Source organism: Chanodichthys erythropterus, chromosome 16, assembly GCF_024489055.1.
Source record: "Chanodichthys erythropterus isolate Z2021 chromosome 16, ASM2448905v1, whole genome shotgun sequence".
NCBI lineage: Eukaryota > Metazoa > Chordata > Actinopteri > Cypriniformes > Xenocyprididae > Chanodichthys > Chanodichthys erythropterus.
In genome coordinates, this window is record NC_090236.1 from 10,562,529 (window position 1) to 10,583,028 (window position 20,500).

General features: G+C 34.1%; 3 protein-coding genes across 3 annotated transcripts; all 3 read right to left on the bottom strand.

The window, feature by feature from the left end:
• Positions 1–2: 2 nt before the first annotated feature.
• LOC137002674 (CMRF35-like molecule 9) lies at positions 3–6,204 on the bottom strand. Its single transcript, XM_067362480.1, has 10 exons — positions 5,574–6,204; positions 5,183–5,479; positions 5,037–5,096; positions 4,931–4,964; positions 3,121–3,218; positions 2,372–2,430; positions 2,204–2,287; positions 2,065–2,117; positions 1,036–1,977; positions 3–87 (listed from the first exon to the last, which is right to left on the bottom strand). The coding sequence occupies exons 1-9, from the start codon at positions 5,680–5,682 to the stop codon at positions 1,878–1,880; spliced, it is 894 nt and encodes a 297-aa protein (XP_067218581.1). The 5' UTR covers positions 5,683–6,204; the 3' UTR covers positions 3–87; positions 1,036–1,877.
• On the bottom strand, positions 5,879–16,242 carry pigr (polymeric immunoglobulin receptor). Its single transcript, XM_067362479.1, is given in 10 exon segments — positions 5,879–5,909; positions 6,226–7,507; positions 7,510–7,536; positions 8,060–8,109; positions 8,348–8,442; positions 9,729–9,807; positions 10,935–11,173; positions 11,356–11,437; positions 13,849–14,193; positions 16,107–16,242. Coding segments are annotated over 9 exon segments (1,095 nt in total). The 5' UTR covers positions 16,156–16,242; the 3' UTR covers positions 5,879–5,909; positions 6,226–7,378.
• Positions 16,243–16,510: 268 nt separating this feature from the next.
• On the bottom strand, positions 16,511–19,537 carry dad1 (defender against cell death 1). The gene is made up of 3 exons (XM_067363472.1): positions 19,230–19,537; positions 18,157–18,307; positions 16,511–16,680 (listed from the first exon to the last, which is right to left on the bottom strand). The coding sequence occupies exons 1-2, from the start codon at positions 19,438–19,440 to the stop codon at positions 18,177–18,179; spliced, it is 342 nt and encodes a 113-aa protein (XP_067219573.1). The 5' UTR covers positions 19,441–19,537; the 3' UTR covers positions 16,511–16,680; positions 18,157–18,176.
• Between the last annotated feature and the right edge of the window lie 963 nt (positions 19,538–20,500).

Here is a 20,500-nt window from a genome sequence, read left to right on the forward strand (position 1 = left end):
GATCCGCTTGTAAAAGTGTTGTGATAAAGTTTCTTCTCTGCACATCTGAGAATAAACTTCCTCTTCGTCTTCTCAGAATAAATGGTTCTTCACACCATACAGAGGAGAGGAAACGGTGTGAGCGAACTGCACAAATCAGTCTCTTATACGTCAGTATTTGCTACTATACACATATAGGCTGCGTTTACACTCAGCATTAATATGCGATCACCGGGATCTGACTTATCAATATAAAGTGGCTTCTGTATCTAGATAAATCATCGGATCCCTGTTTCCTGCACAATATTTAAAATAAGTCTGTAATGGAAAACTGCACAATTTGTTTTCAGTTGCATGGCTACGCATTTCAGATCTCATAAATGATTTGATTCTGTAATTGAAAGGGTAAAAAAAAGAGACATATGGAACCAAAATATTGAACATTGTGTATCCTTTACAGACAGTCAATGGCTGGCTGTGCTAAAACTAAATTACGACTATGCACTCTACTCCTTCTTCAGTTGTCTCGTATGAACACACATGTAGTGATTCCTGTGATGTTGATCTGTGAATGCTGATACGATGTGTTTACATTACACTGAGATCCGATCACAATGTGTCTTCAACTACCTCTTTTTCAGGACACACAGATCAGATAACTTACCGATCACAAATACATTCACACTTGTCTTTTCAGTGTGTACGTGGGAAACATCTGGATACAGGTCACATTAATGCCAAGTGTAACAAGCCCTACATTACATATGCATACAGCTGTGGAGCAACAAAGGCTGGAAACATATTCACCAACTAGATTTTTTTTTTTTTGCATTATATTTTTAATGCATTTTAAAATATATAAAAAAGTCTGAAAATAAATTGATAATGTACACTTAAATATTTACATACCATGTATCAATCAATATCAAATAAGTAAAAAAGTAAATATTATTTGCCAACATTTTTGACATTGCAAATGTCAAAAATGTTTCAATATGTTATGAATGCTTTACGCTTTTTATGATCAACAATTTGCACACACATTTGATTCCTTACCCAAAAGGCCAGATATGAAGAATGAAGACCCAGAGTCAGAGTTAAAAAAAAAAAGAGGCAATTTTACTGAAGAATAGTTGGCAGTTTCATCAGCAGAAATCAGCTTCAAGTCTCACAAGGAGTTTGTAGGCCGCTCTGCGTACATTCATATTTCCACAACAATTATACTCTAACAGAGTCTACTAACTGCGTCATTACTTAAGCTAAAATCATTCTAATTGGCTAAGAAAAAACATCTTCCACACATGGAGAGATAGTCAGAAGCATATCTCCATCCATCAAGAAGCTGGTGCCTGAACCCTGGATTTAGGCACAGGATGTCCAACTAGACATGGCATGGTGCCTGCAGAGCAGAATGCCAGTTGTCCTCCCGTGCCCATAAAGGACCTGTACAGATCACAGCACACATACAAAGATAACACACATACAAATTCACAGATTCTTCAAGGCCCAGGCTTAAACTATAAACAGGAGAGATTCCCAAAACATTCTGATAATTTGTACTTTCCTGTCAGTGAGAGGTACAGAAAATATTCATCATTATTCTCTAATGTTTGAAGGTGAAAAGGAAAATAAATGCTTTAACATACATTAAAGAAGTCATTCAAATTATTTAATATTTAGAAGGATAAATGTTGATTAATTACTTGATATTATAAAATCACTCATAATATATAATGAAGCAGCAGTGAATTCCAGAATCCATCCTTCATAATACTCTAAAATTAACTGAATCTTCTTTTCAGACTAAATCACTTGTTTTGTACACAGATGTACTGTACTTACACTGTGTTACTACTAGGGACAGTAAATTATAAAGTATGATCATTAATTCATATATTTTATCTATATTGAGAGATTTTTTGCTTTGCATTTGTAATGATGCATGGAAAAAGTTCAAGTTCAGTGCAGTTATGTTCATATTTTCTCAGGAGCGTGCACCTGTGATTAAAAGATTAAACAATGAGATGAAATCATATGTTCAGTGTGTGTAAAACATCCTGTGATTATTAACCTGTAACTTCTCACTGATTGTTCACAGAGCTGTAGGTCACCTCGTCCTCCACAGAGACTGGGCTGCTCTGGAGATATGAAAGATGATGAAGAAGAATACTGACAATTACATTACAGTACAAATCTCTGAGCATGTTCTTGTGAATTCACTTACTGCTTTAGTTTTAGGTCGTATTGTCACAGAGCTGTAAGTCACATGATTCTCTGCAACCACTGATGATGAACTGAAAGCGTTTCCCTGTGAATAATTATAAACATCTGATTTTTTCTAAATCTTTCAGTTATGAGTTTTAATTTAAATTGTTTGTTTGCTCAAACTTACTGCGTCACTGACTCCGTCTCTTATCATCTCTGTGATGTGGGTGTTACTTCTGTCTGTTACTGAAAGAACAACTGATGTTATCAGACCTTCTGTTAGACAGACATCAGCACAACGTTTATAATGTGCAAAGCTTCTGGATGCACAGCTGATGAAACTCAAAGGGTGCTTTCACACTAGCACTTCTGGTGCACAAACAGGTTCGATTACAGTTTGATTGGTCTGGAGAGTAGGCCTACGGTTCATTTTAACTCTGGTACAGTTCGCTGTTGATATGAACGTAATCGTACTAAATCGCAGAAGTGAACTGCTATTGATGGCATATGTTTCAGTAAAACTCACTTTCCTGACAAGTGTGCAAACAGAGAGAATTTATGTTTCTGCTCGCCTTCAGCACAAATGGACTTGTGTGTTCTATAAAACATTCTCACCAGATAGACGCTAGTGTCGTTATGTGATGCTTTGAAAACAAAACCAAAGGTTCAAAAATCGAGATATAAAAGTGAGGTGAGCAATGCTATGAATTTTGCCACCTTCTCCTGCTTCATCGTTACCAAGCAACAGGGGTAAACAGCTGCTGCGCTAATGATACAAACGCACCACGGTTCATACCCAATTAATGTAATGTGAACACAAACTGGCAGGGGGAGCAATCGCACTCGGGTTCAGACCAGGCAATAGAACCAAGTGTGACAGCACCCTAAATGATTGATCAAATTTGTTATAGATTAAGAAAAGTCATCAATACTGACTGTGCTTATTTCTCAATATTATGGCTGACACAACCACAGCCACCATCAGCAGCAACAGAACAACCACCGAAATCCACACCTCCAGATACCCATAATGCCTGTGATCATGAACAAATCAAGAAATTATTAAAAAGGTATACAGTTCATCACATTTTATACTCTATTATAGCTATTTTATATATATAGCTATTTTATATATATATATATATATATATATATATATATATATATATATATATATATATATATATATATATGATAGCATATACATGCACACGTTTGTTTTTGTGAATTTTGGGTACATTCCATAGGCGTAATGGTTTTTATACCGTACATACTGTATTTTCGACCTGACGACCTGAACAACCACTTGTAGTTCTAAAGTTCAACCATTTCACGCCTGACACATGCAGTTCTGCGAAAACTAAAAAAAATATAGGCATCAGCATATGCAAAAGAAGACGATGGCCTCACTGATGTAGCTACTGTTTTACTGTAGTGTAGTCTATTATTTGCTACACCAAAAAATCCTGTAGTCCTGAGACTTCCACAGAAGATAAATGTATATTTTTTTTTATATTTAGGCACTTCTATTATTGATTGCTATTAAGATTTTCAACCAGAATAACAAAAAGTGTTTATGAAAAAAAATTGCCCTACCTTTAACCCAAGACCAAATCCCGGTTAAACAGAATACTGAGTTATTTTCCTTCACGTTTCACACTGCTCGTAATTTATCCATGGTTAAAAATTAAATGGGTATTTGTGAACTGTTGTTTAACACTGTACATTCCTAAACCCTGGGTTAACGTCTTTATTTGCATATTTGCAGTGGAAGTGTCACTGATTGGAAGAAATATGCATGGTATATGTTAGCATAAATGTTCTAGCAATGCGCATCCTGATATTATATCTATATGCACTGGTCTATTGGAAATGTTTTTTTGTACTATTGATTTACATCATTTGCTACAATGCATTTCTAACTTAAATATCTGAAGTGCTTTGAGCTGTTCAAACGAGATTGTGATCTTAACAACTAATTGTTGTAGTCACTTCATGCCTGCCACATTGCAGTTCTGCAAAAACTAAAATAAATAAAGGCTACAGCATATTCAAATGAGAACGATGGCCTCACAGATGTAGATACTGGGTTGTTGGGCCGCCATTTACTGTTAATAAAAATAAAACATTTATTAATTTATGTAAAAATGTCTAATTAAATATAATAATTCAATATACAATGAAATAACAAAAAATAAATATTAACTGTTACTGTGTATTCACTATTGAAGCTTGCGATATAACCCTGAATGTATTTGTCTGAAAGAAGAGAGTCATAAAGGATGGCTTGATCATTTTCATTTTTGGGTGAATTATCCCTTTAACATTGCAAACGCTCTTACAAGTATTAGACATTCTTTTAACCAATGTTAACCATGTTCTAAAATCGGCTGAAGTTCATCCTCATCCTCCAACTAAATGGAGAATATTCCATCTTTAATAGAGTTACAATAGCATAATTCATAAATTAATTTATGTATGGTTAATTTTAAACGTTTTTGCATGTTTTAATTTAAGCAATGAACATGCTATTTCAGTATTCATTGTGTTGCTCTTCACTGTTTGCTGTAGAATCATTGTTTGGTGTTGTAGATGAGAGAGCTGCAACTCTGCCAAGAAACAGCAAAGAGAAATTTACCAAAATAAAAAGAAAAAAAGAAGCAAAGAACTAAATTAAACTCTGTTATAAGCGTCTAATCAAGCCCATGACAGAAAATGTAAATCTTAAATTTAATTAGTTACTAACCCGTTTCTCTCAAATGCTTCTGTGGTCACAACTGCTGTCAAAAAGACATTAAGAAAGATTAAAATAACTTATAACTGTCATAACTACCAATAAGAGTCTGTATTACCTGGTTTTGGTTCAGTGACAGAAACAGGAACATGTGGATCTCCAAGAGAGATATCAGGAACTGAACACAGAAAAAGATGCAAACTTATTTTAGCCTTTTTCCAGAGCAGGAAACACATGTAGATTTGATCAGTGAATGAGTTTTACCAGTGACAGTGAGTTGAACAGAAGCCTGTTGATCTCCTACTGAGCAGAAGAACCATCCAGAATCACTGAGTCTCAGTCCAGTCATCAACACAGTGAAGGATCTTCTCCCATCATCACTGATCTGGACTGATGATCTCTGGGATGTGTCAGTTCTCCCCACTGTGTAACAGCTCTGATCTTTATATCTGCACCACTGTTTGAGTTCATTCTGATATCTAGAAGTGTAGAAACACTGGACACTGACATTACACCCTTCATGTCCAGATACACTGCTGCTCACCACAGACACATCAGGAGCTGAACACACAGAGAGATTTGAGATTGTGATTTAATAGGAATTATGAGAATCTTTCATTTGAAATTTAAAGTTAATGTGAAACTCATCTCATACCTGATTGAACTGTGAGATGAAGCTGCTCTGTTTCATCCACTTGAAATATTCCTTCAATCTCCACAGCACACCAGTAAGATCCAGTGTCTTTATCCTGCAGGTCTCTCATAGTCACAGTAAAGAAACTCTGATCTGGATGATCAATTACTGACACTTTTCCTTTGATTTCATTAGCATAAGCCAGAATGTTGCAGTAATTGTATGCTCCATAGGCATCAAAGCACCAGTATTTCTTGTGTTCTGTGTATTTCCTGTCATAATAACATTGAATAATGACCGATCCTCCAGTCTGAACTGTGAACAATCTGCTGGCTGATCCTGTTGCGCATTCAGAACCTGAGTGAAGAAAAGATCAACTTCAGTTTCACTCATTCAGTGTTAATGACAGAACAATCGTATCACTAAGCGTTTTTTCATAGTAGTCAACAAATTATAAAATAATTAAAATCACATTCACTGTTTAAAGTACAGTCAACATTTGAAGTGGATCAAAAACTTTCATCAAAGTTGTCCTAAAACCTTCTTCTTAGGACAACTTTAATGACCTTTTTTTGATCCTCTTCAAATGTTGACTACTGTAGTTTTAGTTGGAGTAGAGCACATCACGCAGCACAACATGCCAACTAACCGTATGAATAAACTGAACACTTGCCTGTTATGAACCAAAGGAAAAACACAATGAACTTCTTCAAACTGACATTCCTCCTGCCAAAAAGTCGCAGTGTTTCTTCTCTCTGCATCTTTATTGTGTACGTCTTCTTTTTCCTTGTGTTAATACAGAAACAGTTTATCACTTGAGAAGGTGTGCCTATGATCTGATGCTCGAACTGCATTTCTCTCACTTCCTGCATCCATGCACTTTAGTTGCTTGTGTCATAAAAACTTGATTTACAATACAATGTCAAAATGCTTGATGGCAAAGTTACAGAAATCACTAAGAAATCAGAAATCACTAATGCATCACTTGGGTGAGAAGTCTAAAATTATTCTGAATAAGAATTTACTTTATGTGCAATATGGTCGACATTTATTTCTGGTATTACTGTAGCAGCAAGGTTTCCTTATCTAGTTTTCATTTTACAATAATAGAACGACTGCAGTGGGTCACTGTGGAAACTGGTTATTTTTGGTCTGTTTTGTGGTCAACACATTTAAGCAAAAGAATCTACAGCAGGTGACAAACAACCTCAAATAGAGATGTTAATACCTTGAAACGTGAATGAAGTTTTTTCTGTACAGAAGTTAACAAAGGACAAAAGCTTTTCATCATTTATATGCTGATAAAAAAAAAACATGAGACGACAAAAGTAACAAGAGTGAGACTCAGTACTTCTGTTGGTAAGAACACATCCACACTCCACGACTCACTCATAACAAGCCTTGTACAAATGCTGTGTTCACGCCTTGTCGTTATTATCATTATTACGAGATGACAATCTGTGACGCTCTACTCAAAGCTGTTCTCAGACTCAGAATTATGCGTTTCCATGGCAACACTATCAACACTAAAATGAATCTGCAGCAGTCAGGTGGTACAGCGGACATGTGGTGAAAGTCAAAGTTCTCAGAAAATTCTGAGTTTACAAGTTGTAATTACGAATTCTAAGCTTATTACAAGTTGGAATCTCGTAACGTCCATAATTCCAACATGGCGTGAATCCACCTTTACTTACAGATAAATGTGAAATGCATAACATGAAAAATGCATTAAAATTAAAGATTATATTCCATTTAACTGTTAAATGTGAAATCCCAGTCTGCAGTTTCTCCATTCTGCAGGACTTGTTAAAGAGTCATAGTGTCCATCAGTTCACTTTAAATTCTCCTGCATCATCAGAATGTCCATGAGTTTGGTGTTTCCTATCATGAGGCTCCTCTGTTAGAGCATTTGGAGCTGCTGAGCTGGAGTGTTCAGGAAAATCACTGAGGCGTTCTTATAGTCTCCTTCTCTCCATGGACACATCTGCAAACAAGTCAAATACTGTCAAATACAGCATCCAGAATAACATTTTCATCATTAAACCTACACTGATCACCACAAGAGCTTTATAACCTCCTTTACACCAGTGTAGCTTTGATCAGGGAGTAGTCGAGTGTTCTGATTGGTGCAGGAGGAGTGGGCGGAACAAATTTAAACATGCTTTATTCTATTAATATTTCAAGCAAATATTAAATAACTACAATGCTTATTTCATGCTGATGAATGGAGGGAAAAACATGCTCCATTAGATGCCTACATAGACGAGAGATTGTGCGAAGAGGTTAGAACGTACCCTCATTTCTACAACTCTAGCATGAAAAAATACAAAAATGTTTACATTGGTTGTAACTCGTGGCGAGAGATTGCTCAAAACTGTGCATGCGTCGAACACCTGTGTGTGTAGAGTATACTTTGCAAGGCTGTGCGTAAAACTGAGTGCATGCACAAGCAAACGTGTAAAAAAAGGAAGTTAAGGCTTAAGATAACAGAGACAAATTGCACTGACTGTGAGATTATCATTCATTTCATTTGTCCTTTGATGTTTCTGCTTTTTCTCTGCAAAATGAAACAAAACAAAAAAAATAATAGTGAAGCATTCTGCACAGAAAAATAAGAACAATCTTTTTCTCAAGCTAAATGAGGTTAAATTAAGGAAAACTGGTAGCCTACAAATCCAGAGACATTCAAGCTTAGATATCAGAATGGAATAAAGTTCCAGACTAGTTTGTAACAATAACTCATTCATTAATGCAATGACTTTTTAAGCCACCAAAAACACACAAATAACACTTACTACACCGTTTCCGCAACTTCCAAACTGCCAGAAACGCAGTCATGACCAGCAGTACGACCCCACCCACCACGAGAGGAGACTCCCAAACAGGACGACTGAAACAAAGATGATGTGTTAAATCGAATACCAATATAAGTCTTAGTTAAATATTAACTCATGGTAAAAGAATTTGTTCATACACTCTTAAAAAAAAAGGTTCCAATTGCTTTTCTTTTTTTTTGCAGCAACGCCATAGAAGAACCATTTTTGTGCCACAGAAGAACCTTTCAGTACGGAAGAGGATTAGGGCCAAGCAATAATAAAAAAATAAAACCATCTCGAGATTAAAGTTGTTAAATTTAGAGAAAAAAGTCGAAATAAAATGTTGAGAAAAAAACTCGTTAAATTACGAGAACAAAATCCTTAAATTTTGAGAAAAAAGTCTAGATGAAATGTTGAGAATAAACTCATTAAATTCAGAGAAAAAAATCGTTAAATTTCGAGCAAATGTCGTTAAAATGTTGAGAATAAAGTCATTAAATTATGAGAAAAAAGTCATTAAATTTCGAGAAAAAAGTAGAAATAAAATGTTGAGAATAAAGTCAGTAAATTACGAGAAAAAAGTTGTTAAATTACGAGAACAAAATCATTAAATTACGAGAAAGAAGTCGATAAATTACGAGATCAAAATCGTTAAATTTCGAGGAAAAAAAGTCTAGATAAAATGTTGAGAATAAAGTCATTAAATTATGAGAAAAAAGTCGTTAAATTTCGAGAAAAAAGTCAAGATAAAATTTTGAGAATAAAGTCATTAAATTACGAGAAAAAAAGTCATTAAATTACGAGAAAAAAGTTGTTAAATTACAAGAACAAAATCATTAAATTATGAGAAAAATGTCGTTAAATTTCGAGGAAAAAAAGTCGAGATAAAACGTTGAGAATAAAGTCATTAAATTATGAGAAATTTGTTCTCATAATTGAACGATTTTTCTCTTGTAATTTAACGAGTTTATTCTCAACATTTTATCTAGACTTTTTTCTTGACATTTAACGAGTTTTTTCTCGTAATTTAATGAGTTTATTCTCAACATTTTATTTCATTTAATCTCGAGATGGTTTTATTTTTTTATTATTGCTTGACCCTAATCCTCTTCTGTATTTTCAGTGATCAGATCTTAAAGAAAACATTATTTTCTTAATGTGAAGAACATTTTAAAAATCTAACTAACCTTTTTCCACTGTAAAGAAACTTTTGAGCATTAGAAAGTTTCCATGGATTTAAACGGTTCTTCATGGAACCATCAATGCCAATAGAGAAGCATTATTTGAGTTTATGTGACACAGATTTCAGTTCACATTGCTGAAATGAGAAATCAGCCATGAGGAAATATATGGAGGTCACCTGTGAGGGTCATTTGAGCTCATTACAGATGAAGTCATGATTGTTGTCTTCAGATTCTGGATGGGAGACGTTGTGACCACTGGCACAAGGACAAGATCAAATGTGACAAAAAAGAGCAGAATTTAACTTCAGATCAGTGATGAATGGAAGATTGTTTCTGCCACAATGGTGAGTTTATATCTTGCCATTCTGAGTTTATATCTAAACTTGGAACTGTGATAAAGTCTGAGTTGTGAAATATTAACTTGAAATTGCAATAAAATCCGAATTGAACCGCAAGAAAAAAGTCAATTGTGGGAAAAAGCTCATTAGAAAAAAAAATCTGAATTTATATTCAAACAAAATTGCGATAATGTCTGAATTGCAATGAAGTCGAAATTGAGAAAAACTCATTAGAGTACAAAAATTCTTAATTTATATCTAAACTTGAAATGAAGAGAAAGTCAGAATTGCAAGTTATAAACTAAGAATTGCGAGAAGTCAGAATTGCAAGATAAAAAGTTCTTCAGAATTAAAAAATTATTTAGAAAGACAGATTTGCAATGTAAACTAGTATATCTTCTAATTTAAAATTTATTTCTCACAATTGCAAGTTTATATCTTGTGATTCTGAATTTATATCTAAACTTGAAATTGCGATAAATAATGTTAGAATTGCAATAAATTAAGTCAGAATTGCGGGGAAAAAAGTCAGAATTACGAGATATAAACTCACAATTGCGAGAAATGTCAGAATTGCGAGTAATTAACTCAGAATTGCAAGAAGTAAAGTCAGAATTGTGAGATAAAAAGCTCATTAAAGTTTTTTAAAAAGTCAGAAGTGCAAGATATAAACTTTATATCTCAGAATTTTGATTCTCAGAATTCCCAGTGTTTTTATCTTGCAATTCTGAATTTATATCTAAACTCGCAATTGTGAGAAAGTCAAAATTGCGAGATATAAACTTGGAATTGCGATAAAATCAGAAATGCAAGATATAAGTGTGGAATTCAGAGAAATAAAGTCACAATTACCTTTTTTTATGGAAACAAGTTTCCATAGTGATGCAGTGTGGCAGAAACCATACAGCACTTAAAACATTTAACTGTATTCCAGCACCCTGACATTGTGGCAGCGAGTTTTGCATTTGTAACCATCATTCATGTTTCTACAGAAAATGTAAGAATGCAGTTAGTGATGCTAGCTATAAGCTCTGTGTAACATACCTGTTGTGGCTTCTGTTGTGGCTTGTGGTGTGACTGCCACATGAACTGCCACATGCTGCTGACCGGCTCCACACCAGTACCAGCCCGAGTCTCTCATCTCCAGCTGCATGAGTGTCACAGTGAACAAGCTGTTCTTGTCATCATGGATGAGCACGTTTCTGCTGCTGAATGTTCCTTCAGAATCCGTCGACACGCAGGAGTTCCAGTTCCCGCTGCGACACCACCGCTTCTCACTGGACCTGCAGGGAAAACAGTAATACAAGGATTTAAAAAATTTAATCAGAAAAATGTTTGGCATAGGCAAGTTCATTCCTTACTTTTTTTTTTATTCTGGGGTGAAATATGAAGTGGACATGTTCATCACAGGTTATGTTATGTGTCATATCTTAGATTTGTCTGTTGATGATGTGTAATAGGTTACCTGAGGTTCTTACTGTAGCGACACTGAACACTGACGCTGCGTCCTTCATCTGCAATCACCATACTGCTCACCACTGACATTCCTGCAGCAACACAACCATGAGTTACGCTGACTAACACCTCTATGACACCTTCACAAATGCTTCAGAAGAGGAAGAGTTGTTGTAGTAGAGTGTTGTTGTCAGGCCGTCATTTTACGCCGGACTGATTCACAAATGAGGGTCAATTCAACACTGAATTTGCATAAAAGATTAACACATGCTAGTGGATGAGTTGAATCAACTCTACAGCAACTACACAAATTTATCCACTAACATTCAGAAACGTCCAGTTTCATTGTAAAAGTTGTAACTTCTTCCTGAGTCTCTCCATCAGTGTCGACTCCGGTTTGAACACCGTTACTGACAATCCTCATTTTGGCTGCGTGAGATTCTCCAGCTTTGCTGTTGCTGGGCAACTGAAGCATGAGCTGTTAAAGCTCCGCCCTCTTCTGGAAAGGAGGCCGGTGTTATGAAATGCTCGGTGTCTGAGATTTTCGGTGACACTGGGCGGAGCTTACATGAATATTCACGAGTTTCCTGTTTTGAGTTAAAGCGCCACTGAAAATGTTAGTGCACGCTCTTCGGCTTACATTAAACGTAATTAGCATATGTTTCAGCGTTAAACGATGTCAAGCTTGTAACTGTTATTGATGCACAAGATTTTATATAAGCTATATTGTTTTATGTCGTGTCATGTGTTAGCTATGTTTGATATGAACACAGCCAATGATTCACGGGTGTCGTTAGGATTCGCTAAAGGAGCCAATAGCATTTTAAGTAGCCTATTTTTGTTGTTTCTGTATTACCTTGACTCTTTTAAGCATGTAGTTTTGAAAGTTTGCAAAATGTATGGTAGCATAATAATATTAATTGTAAACTCCTGTGGTGAAGGCAGCAGTAAACTTTCCTAGTTTGCAGAACTTGAAGCACTTCTAATCTGGGTAGACTTGAATTTCTATATGTAATACGTTTCAAAAATTGCACACATGCAAGAAAACATGTTAATGTACTTTATAGTTTATTTATTATCCAAATAGGCCATGGTGAATTATGCATGCGATAACTAATATAATATATAGCCAATATTCTTTCATTCCCAAATATGACTTTTGTTTACTGCTGCCTTCACCACAGGAGTTTACAATTAATATTATTATGCTACCATACATTTTGGCAAACTTTCAAAATTATATGCTTAAAAGACTCAACAAAAATAGGCTACTTAAAACGCTACTGGCTCGTTTAGCGAATCCTAACGACACCCGTGAATCATTGGCTGTGTTCATATCAAACAGCTAACCAGCAGCTAACACATGACACGACATAAAACAATATAGCTTATAAAATCTTGTGCATCAGTAACAGTTAGAATATAAGCTTGATTTCGTTTAACGCTGAAAATATGCTAATTACTTTTAATGTAAGCCGAAGAGCGTGCACTAACATTTTCAGTGGCGCTTTAACTCAAAACAGGAAACTCGTGAATATTCATGTAAGCCCCGCCCAGTGTCACCGAAAATCTCAGACACCGAATATTTCATAACACCGGGAGCAGCATCCCATTTGCATTTAAAGGGACACACACAAAAACAGTGTGTTTTTGCTCACACCCAAATAGGGGCAAATTTGACAGGCTATAATAAATGATCTGTGGGATTTTGAGCTGAAACTTCACAGACACAATCTGGACACCAGAGACTTATATTACATCTTGTGTTTTTGAAATAAGTCTCTTCTGCTCACCAAGGCTGCATTTATTTGATGAAAAAATACAGTAAAAAAACAGTTATATTGTGAAATATTAAAAAGTAAAAGTGTTACCTATTTGAATATATTGTAAAAAGTAATTTATTATAATATTTTTTTTATATTTTATTTTAAATATATTATAATTTATGATGCAAAGCTGAATTGTCAGCATCATTACTCCAGTCTTCAGTGTCACATGATCCTTCAGAAATCATTCTAATATGATGATTTGCTGCTCAAGAAACATTTTCTGATTATTTAAAAAATATATTTTTGTATACATACAATCATGGGAATATTTTAATTCTCAAATTTTAGCTTATTTTAAATCAGCTTAAATTAAAGGATGTACAAGAATGATGAATTTGATACATTTTAAATGTATAATTTTATTCTTTCACACTGCAGTAATGTGAATGAGAATTTTTTTGCATTAATGCAAATAAGGGAGGAAATGTAATTGTCAATAATCATACTGCAAAACTCTTAATGGTCTTAAACTACATTTTGTTTTTCAACAAAATAGTTTAAATATAATTTAAATTTTTTTTTTTTTCTGAACATTGTGCAGTTTTGTTGAATTCAAATAGCCATTGCATTTAAATAATTATCAGCTATTTTACAGGCAAAGTTTTATATAGGCCAGTATATCAGTTTAACATACAAATGTGTTGTATTTACAATAAATGAGTTTCTTAACTCACCTTGAATGACACTGATATAAAGGGAGGCAGTGCTGTCAGCAACCCACATCCCTCCGAGCTCCACCCCACACCAGTACCACCCCGAATCCTCCACCGTCAGGTTCTGCATGCTCACGGTAAACACATGCTGAGTGGGGTCATCAGCGATCGTCACCCTTCCCTTGCTTTGAGGGGTTGATTCGGGGTCATCAGTGCGTGCCAGGCTGGAGCAGAAGTCTATCATCCTGCCGTGGCACCAATACTTCACGTTACGGATGTACTGCGGGTTGTAGTGACACGGGACAGTGACGGACTGACCCTCCAGCACAGCCAGATCTCCTACAGTGGTCACTGTGCTGTGGGAACCTAAAAACAGAACAAGATAACAGGCAGATAATGAAATTGTATAATGGTACCACTTTTTTAACATTAGTTAATGCAATAACTAACAATGAGCAATACATTTTTACATAAATTATTAACCTTTGTTAAACCATAGTTTAAAAAAAAGTTTACTTTGAATAAACAAAACTGTATGCCTTTTGTGGAAGAACATTTTTTTGGTTGTGCTTTGGCCCTTCACAACAGATAATGCTTTACATATACTACATATGCATTTTTTCCTTTTAATAAAATACCTTACTTGCCTGTTCACATTTACATTTCAAATGTACACATCAAAGTAGACAGAGCAACTTTTCTCTTCCATTATAAAGCTCGGATGTGTCAGGATATTTATTAATATTTCTCCAATATTATGTAACAGTGATTTGTATTTACTCAAAGAAATTGTCAGCTTTACTTGAATTTCTTTTGTTCATACAACTATTGTTATTTGTACGAATTACTCGATATAGTGGCATGGAACCACTGCTTCTTTTTTTTTTAAGTAAATCCAACAATTCATTTTCAACTGAATGACTGTTTACTATTGAATTTACAGCAGAATTTAACTCAGTTTGCATCATTGAATCATTATATTCCTGTTTATCACTGTAAAGCTGCTTTGAAACAATCTGTATTGTATAAGGCGCTATTTAAACAAATGAAGAGACACACAGGCGAGTGACAGATGTGTGCAATTTCCAGTGAAAGCCATCTGGAGAGGTCTAAAATATAAATACTTACATAGGCTTAACATAGTGAATCAGGGTAAGACAAAAACACGTTTTGGAAGAATTGACTCATTACTTATTTTATTAATTTTGAACAACAACAAAAAAAGTTACACTGCACCTTTAAATAATGTTAACAAATAAATTTTTGATCTTAAAATTGTTTTGGTAAATGCTGAGATTAACTATGAAATAATTAATGCTGTAGATGTAGTGTTATGCTAATCAAGGCAGTTAGCTAATCTTAACAAATGAAACCTTATTGTAAAGTGTTACCAATAGAACAAATTGCACTTTTTTCCTGGTAATATATAATATGCAGCATTCAAATATTTTCTTAAATACAAATATATCATAAATTCAACTGTAAGAATTTCTGTTTCTTGACCTCAAAAGACTCTCTCCATTGAAAAACTTACAATACTTTCTCTGTCTATGAATGCAGTAAATCATACTAGAATGACTTTTGTTTATTTAGTAATTTATATAATTAGTTGCATTAGTGGATTACACAATGATGCCTGGAAAAATCCATTGGTTTATTCAAACATTAATCATAATGTCAGAATGCTTCCTGTTTTTTGTTAACTCACAATGACTTCACGAAATGGCCGATTGTCACTGTGGCCAATAGGCCTGTTTTCAGTTTCCAGTTACTTTCATTTCCTAACTAATGAAATTCAACAAACATAAAAAAAAAAAAAATTAAAAAAAAAAAACACCCACAAGCTGTTGTCCATCAATCTTCCAAAAACTACAATCAAGCATAAAAGGGCAAATAACACAATATTACATTTTCACACATACCTTTATTTTCACTCTTTTGAAAATTAAAAGTTAATGAATGAAAAACATTGTGTGTTTGGAAAAGCTAATAGACAGCATTCCAAAATACTTTGAGGAATTTGGGTCACAGCTTCTTCCTTCATATGAACACTCACGCAGCTAGCTGCTGCTTGAAACATTTTCCATTTTGGGTTTTAAAAATGCAAACAGCTCAATATAATTTTCAAAAGAGAGGAAGTTTTAACCCATGACCAATTTTAGCTAAAGAACAGCTCTCTAAATATGTTTGCAAGTACCCTTCCATAAAACACAGTTTTGGAAAGTGTCTTCAATGCCTTTCCAACATCTGTCTTTGTAAAAGGAATGATAAAAGCTCACCTGGCAGAACACCAAGAACAAGAATGGTCAGAAGTAGCGGAAGAGTCATCGCTGAGCTCGAGTGTGATAAACCATCGGAGTCCCTCTTTCCTAATGACAGCTGCTGCGAGAAGGAATATTTCTGCGTTCACTCTCACTTCCTTCTGCCTAAACCATGTCCAGATGTGGGAGTTTAACCATTTGCACTCCACATTGGAATTGTGTTCAGTGCAATGCTAAAATATAGATTAACCATAATCTATCATTTGGTTTCATTTACACTCAAAATAAAAAAAATAGAAAATAGGCAATTGTTCGATGTTTTCATTTTAATATATTTTTTATATACAAAGATAACCGTTACTTCAGATGTGATTAACTATCTACGTCACATGGAATAAAACACCACAGGATCATTCGATTGATTTATAGGCATTTATTTTCTTTCAATAACTTTCAGAAAGTTTTACAAAAGTAGAAAAATTAAGGGACAAGACAAGAACTGATCATAAATGACAATTCTGTCAAAACATATATTAACATTGAGAGATCCACAGACTGTTTGTAGTTGTTCTACAGCATTTGGTCTTCATATCTGTGGAAAACAAATAATTCATTACAGGTGGTTGCAATCTTGAGAAAATAAAAATAAAAAAAAATTTGCCTAATGCTCCAGTAATTAATCCTATCATGATTTTAAGATTATGGTAAAAGACAATATTTCTGCAATATTGACAGTCATGCAAACATATCGGTCTTTTGCAGCCATTTAAAAAAGGGTTATTGGAAATTGCATAATGACTTTCCATTTCTCTAAATAACGTATGGTAACTGAAAGCCTTAAAAGCCATTTTGTTAGAGCCCCTTCAGTGGTGTGTTGGGATAAGTGGGATAGCTTTACACGTTGGTTTCATCCTTACCTAGAGGATAGGACTTTCACAGTAAAGATTGGGAATAATTGTTCTTCTACTGCCCTGTAAGTTACGGGGTACCTCAGGGCTCTATTTTAGGGCCGTTGTTTTTTTCTCTATACATAATTCCACTGGACTCTATATTTAATAAATTTGGCATTTCATATCATAGTTATGCTGATGACACACAGTTGTAGCTGCCTTTCAAAGCAGGAAATAATGCAGCTGAATTGCCTTAAGGATGTGAAATGTTGGATGAACTCAAATTTTTTAATGTTAAATGATAAAAAGACTGAAATTGTACTTTTTTGGGGGGCGAAGAAGATTGTTTACATCAAAAAAACGAATCTGGGACAGTTTTATCCTGTGTAAAAAGTAATGCCATTAACAATTCTGAGCTCAAATTCGATCGAAATTTTAACAAAGTACTAAAAAATAGTTTCAATTGAGGACGATTGCAAAATTGAAGTCATTTTTATCAAAGAATCATCTTCACAAATGCTTTTTTTTTTTTTCACGCTTGGATTACTGTAATGCGTTATATGCTGGGGTTTGTCAGTCGTCCCTGCCGAGGTTAACAACTGGTTTAAAATGCTGCAGCCAGACTGCTGACATATACTAAGGAGAGAGACCATTTAACTCCAAGTTTGGCCTCTCTACACAGGCTACCAGTTAAACAATGAATTGTCTTCAAAATTCTGTTATTCGTTTTTTGAAACCATTCATGGTTTGGCCCCAGAGTACAGTCCTCCACAACTCGCAGATTGTGCCTAAGGTTCTACGTACACGTTTAAGGTTAGAGGAGATCGAGCATTCTCAGTTGTGGCCCCTTTTTTACAGCACTTTGGTATGCTTTTATGTTTTTTGTTTTTTTGTTTTTTTTTTAAGTGCTTTATAAATAAATAAATGATTGATCATCAAACAAACATGAACACAAAATATTGTAACATGAAATGAAAGATGGAATAAAGCAATGAATGTTAAAGCACTTCTGTGCAACTACATATTTCATAGCACAAAAATAAATGCAAGACACAAAAAAAGGAAGCATGTACTGCTTTATCAGGTCACTTTTCTATATTAGGCAACAGAGAGTTTATTATCGGTCAGCTAGAAGGTTTTTAGAGAAATTGGCACACAATCTTCTGCTGTAGACGCACCTGCTGTAAGACTCTCTCATTCAGCCAACAAAATTGACAACCACTAGATGCAGAACAGTGTGAGCAAAGAGGAAGTCAGCAAACGCTCTCTCAGGAGAGACCGTCAGGAAATCTCCTTTGTTCTGAGGGTTGATCTGGATACGAAGACAGACTGAAGACACAAGAACATAAAGACACTAATGTTCAACTTGTTCATTATTACTCTACAACTACAGGAAACACAAGACCTGGATATATGACTTGGGTAAAGTTGGTTTTATATTCGCACATTCGGACTTCTGATAAATTCAGACTTTCCAATAAATGTGCAATAAATTAATGTTTGCGAATTTTAAGCAACGACATACTGACAACCAATGATTGTCAACTTACAACATTTTTCCCAGTCGATCAAAATAGGCAAATATTGTTTTAATGGCATATTTACTTGTGAATGTCCACTGAATGTCCAATGTAGTGTGATTAACAAGGCTATTGAATACGGATGTTCGAATGTGCAAATATAAAACCAACTTTACCCAAGTGGATATATGGACATTGTTTGGTGTAAGTGGTTAAGTGGTCAAGGATTAAAAAAAAAAAACATGGGATGTTTTAATTTTTATTAATTTACTAATTAATATTTGTTTATCTCATTGTGTAAATGCAGATATAATGTTCTTTAAATAATCACATTAAATAAATAAACAATGCATGCACCTTTTTAAAAAAAAATGCTATTATTTTTAATTGAAGATATATATATATATAAAATAACATTTTAAAATGTATTAAAAATTTGTATTCACAATTTTTACTGTATCTTTGATCAATAAATGCATGAATAATGATGAATAATTGCAGCCTTGGTGAGCATTAGAGACTTATTCCAGTGTATGTATGTGCGTATAAATGATATACTGAAATCATAAAGATAAAGTTAAATAATAAAGTTTTACATGACCGTTTGCATTTGGTGCAAAAAAAAAACCTTAATTAGCATTATATAAACATACATTATAAATACATAAATTTGACATGCATACATGAATAATAATTTTAGATTCTAGTTATATATGATTAAATGTAAATACCAGCCAGTATGAAGGATCCCACACACGCAATGAATCCAGATAAGAAGCTGTTGAAGGGAAACGTTCCCACCAGCACACAGTACAGGAACTGAAACACTCCTGTCAGTAAAATATACAGCAGATAAGCGTCGATCATCTTCAGCTTATTCGGTGTGCTGCTCCTGTACTCCTCCACAAAACGCGATAAGACAGAAAACACCGAGTTAGACATGATTTCTGCTCGAAATGTGCACAGGAATCCTAGAAATCAAGCAGCAAGGAAATGAATGACGTGTAAGCAGAGAGACAGAAGTGCGTCCACTAAACCTTCCCTACTGGAACTGCAGGTGAATTTTAGTTCCGATGCACGTGTTTCAAAGACATGAAACAGAGAAAGTAATAAGAAGCCTACATATTAGGTTTTCAACAGTTGTTAAATATATATTCTTATTGTGGGATCAAATATGATGTGCAATATAATACAAAAAAAGAGTGCTGTCATGATATGTAGAACAAATATGGATCTTAATTTTCCTGATTTTTATCTGGCAGGGCAAGTACTAGATATATGAACTAAAATAAAATATTTGGGACACATCATTAATGATGAAATGGGGATATGTAGAGTCAGAGCATGCCCAAGCCAATATGTTGGTAAGAAAATTTGATATGTGTTCAGATCAGATTAAGATAAACCTTTTTAGAACATTTTGTACCTATTTTTACACTGCCCCTTAATGGGTCAAGTTTAAAAAAGTGAGCTTATGTAAGCTTCAGACTGCTTACAATGATTTTATGAGAATTCTCTTTAAAAAAAACAGAGGTGGAGCAGTGCAAGTAATTTGTTTTGTATGTCAAGAGTAAGAACTTTTATGGCTTTAATGAGAAATCTGATGTATTCATTTATTAAATTTATTTATTTTTATTTATAAATTTGTTTGTATGTTGTATGTTTCTTTCTTTTCTAATGGGCCTTGATTCTGTAAATAAAAGTTGAATGAATGTATGAATAAATTACATGATCATATTAATTAACAACAATGTATTATTAACATTGCTGTAGAATAAAGAAAATAATGACGTTAAAACCCATTCCTTTAACATTAAATGTGTTATATTTTTTAGACATTTATAACTTATTTGACATATGATTTGATACCCATATATATAATATATATATAATATATTTTAAATAGAAATATTAATTTTTGAATATAAAGCATGATAAAATTTAGCCAAATGATTAGCTATACAATAGACTGCAAAATATATGTCTAAAAAAGACACAATCC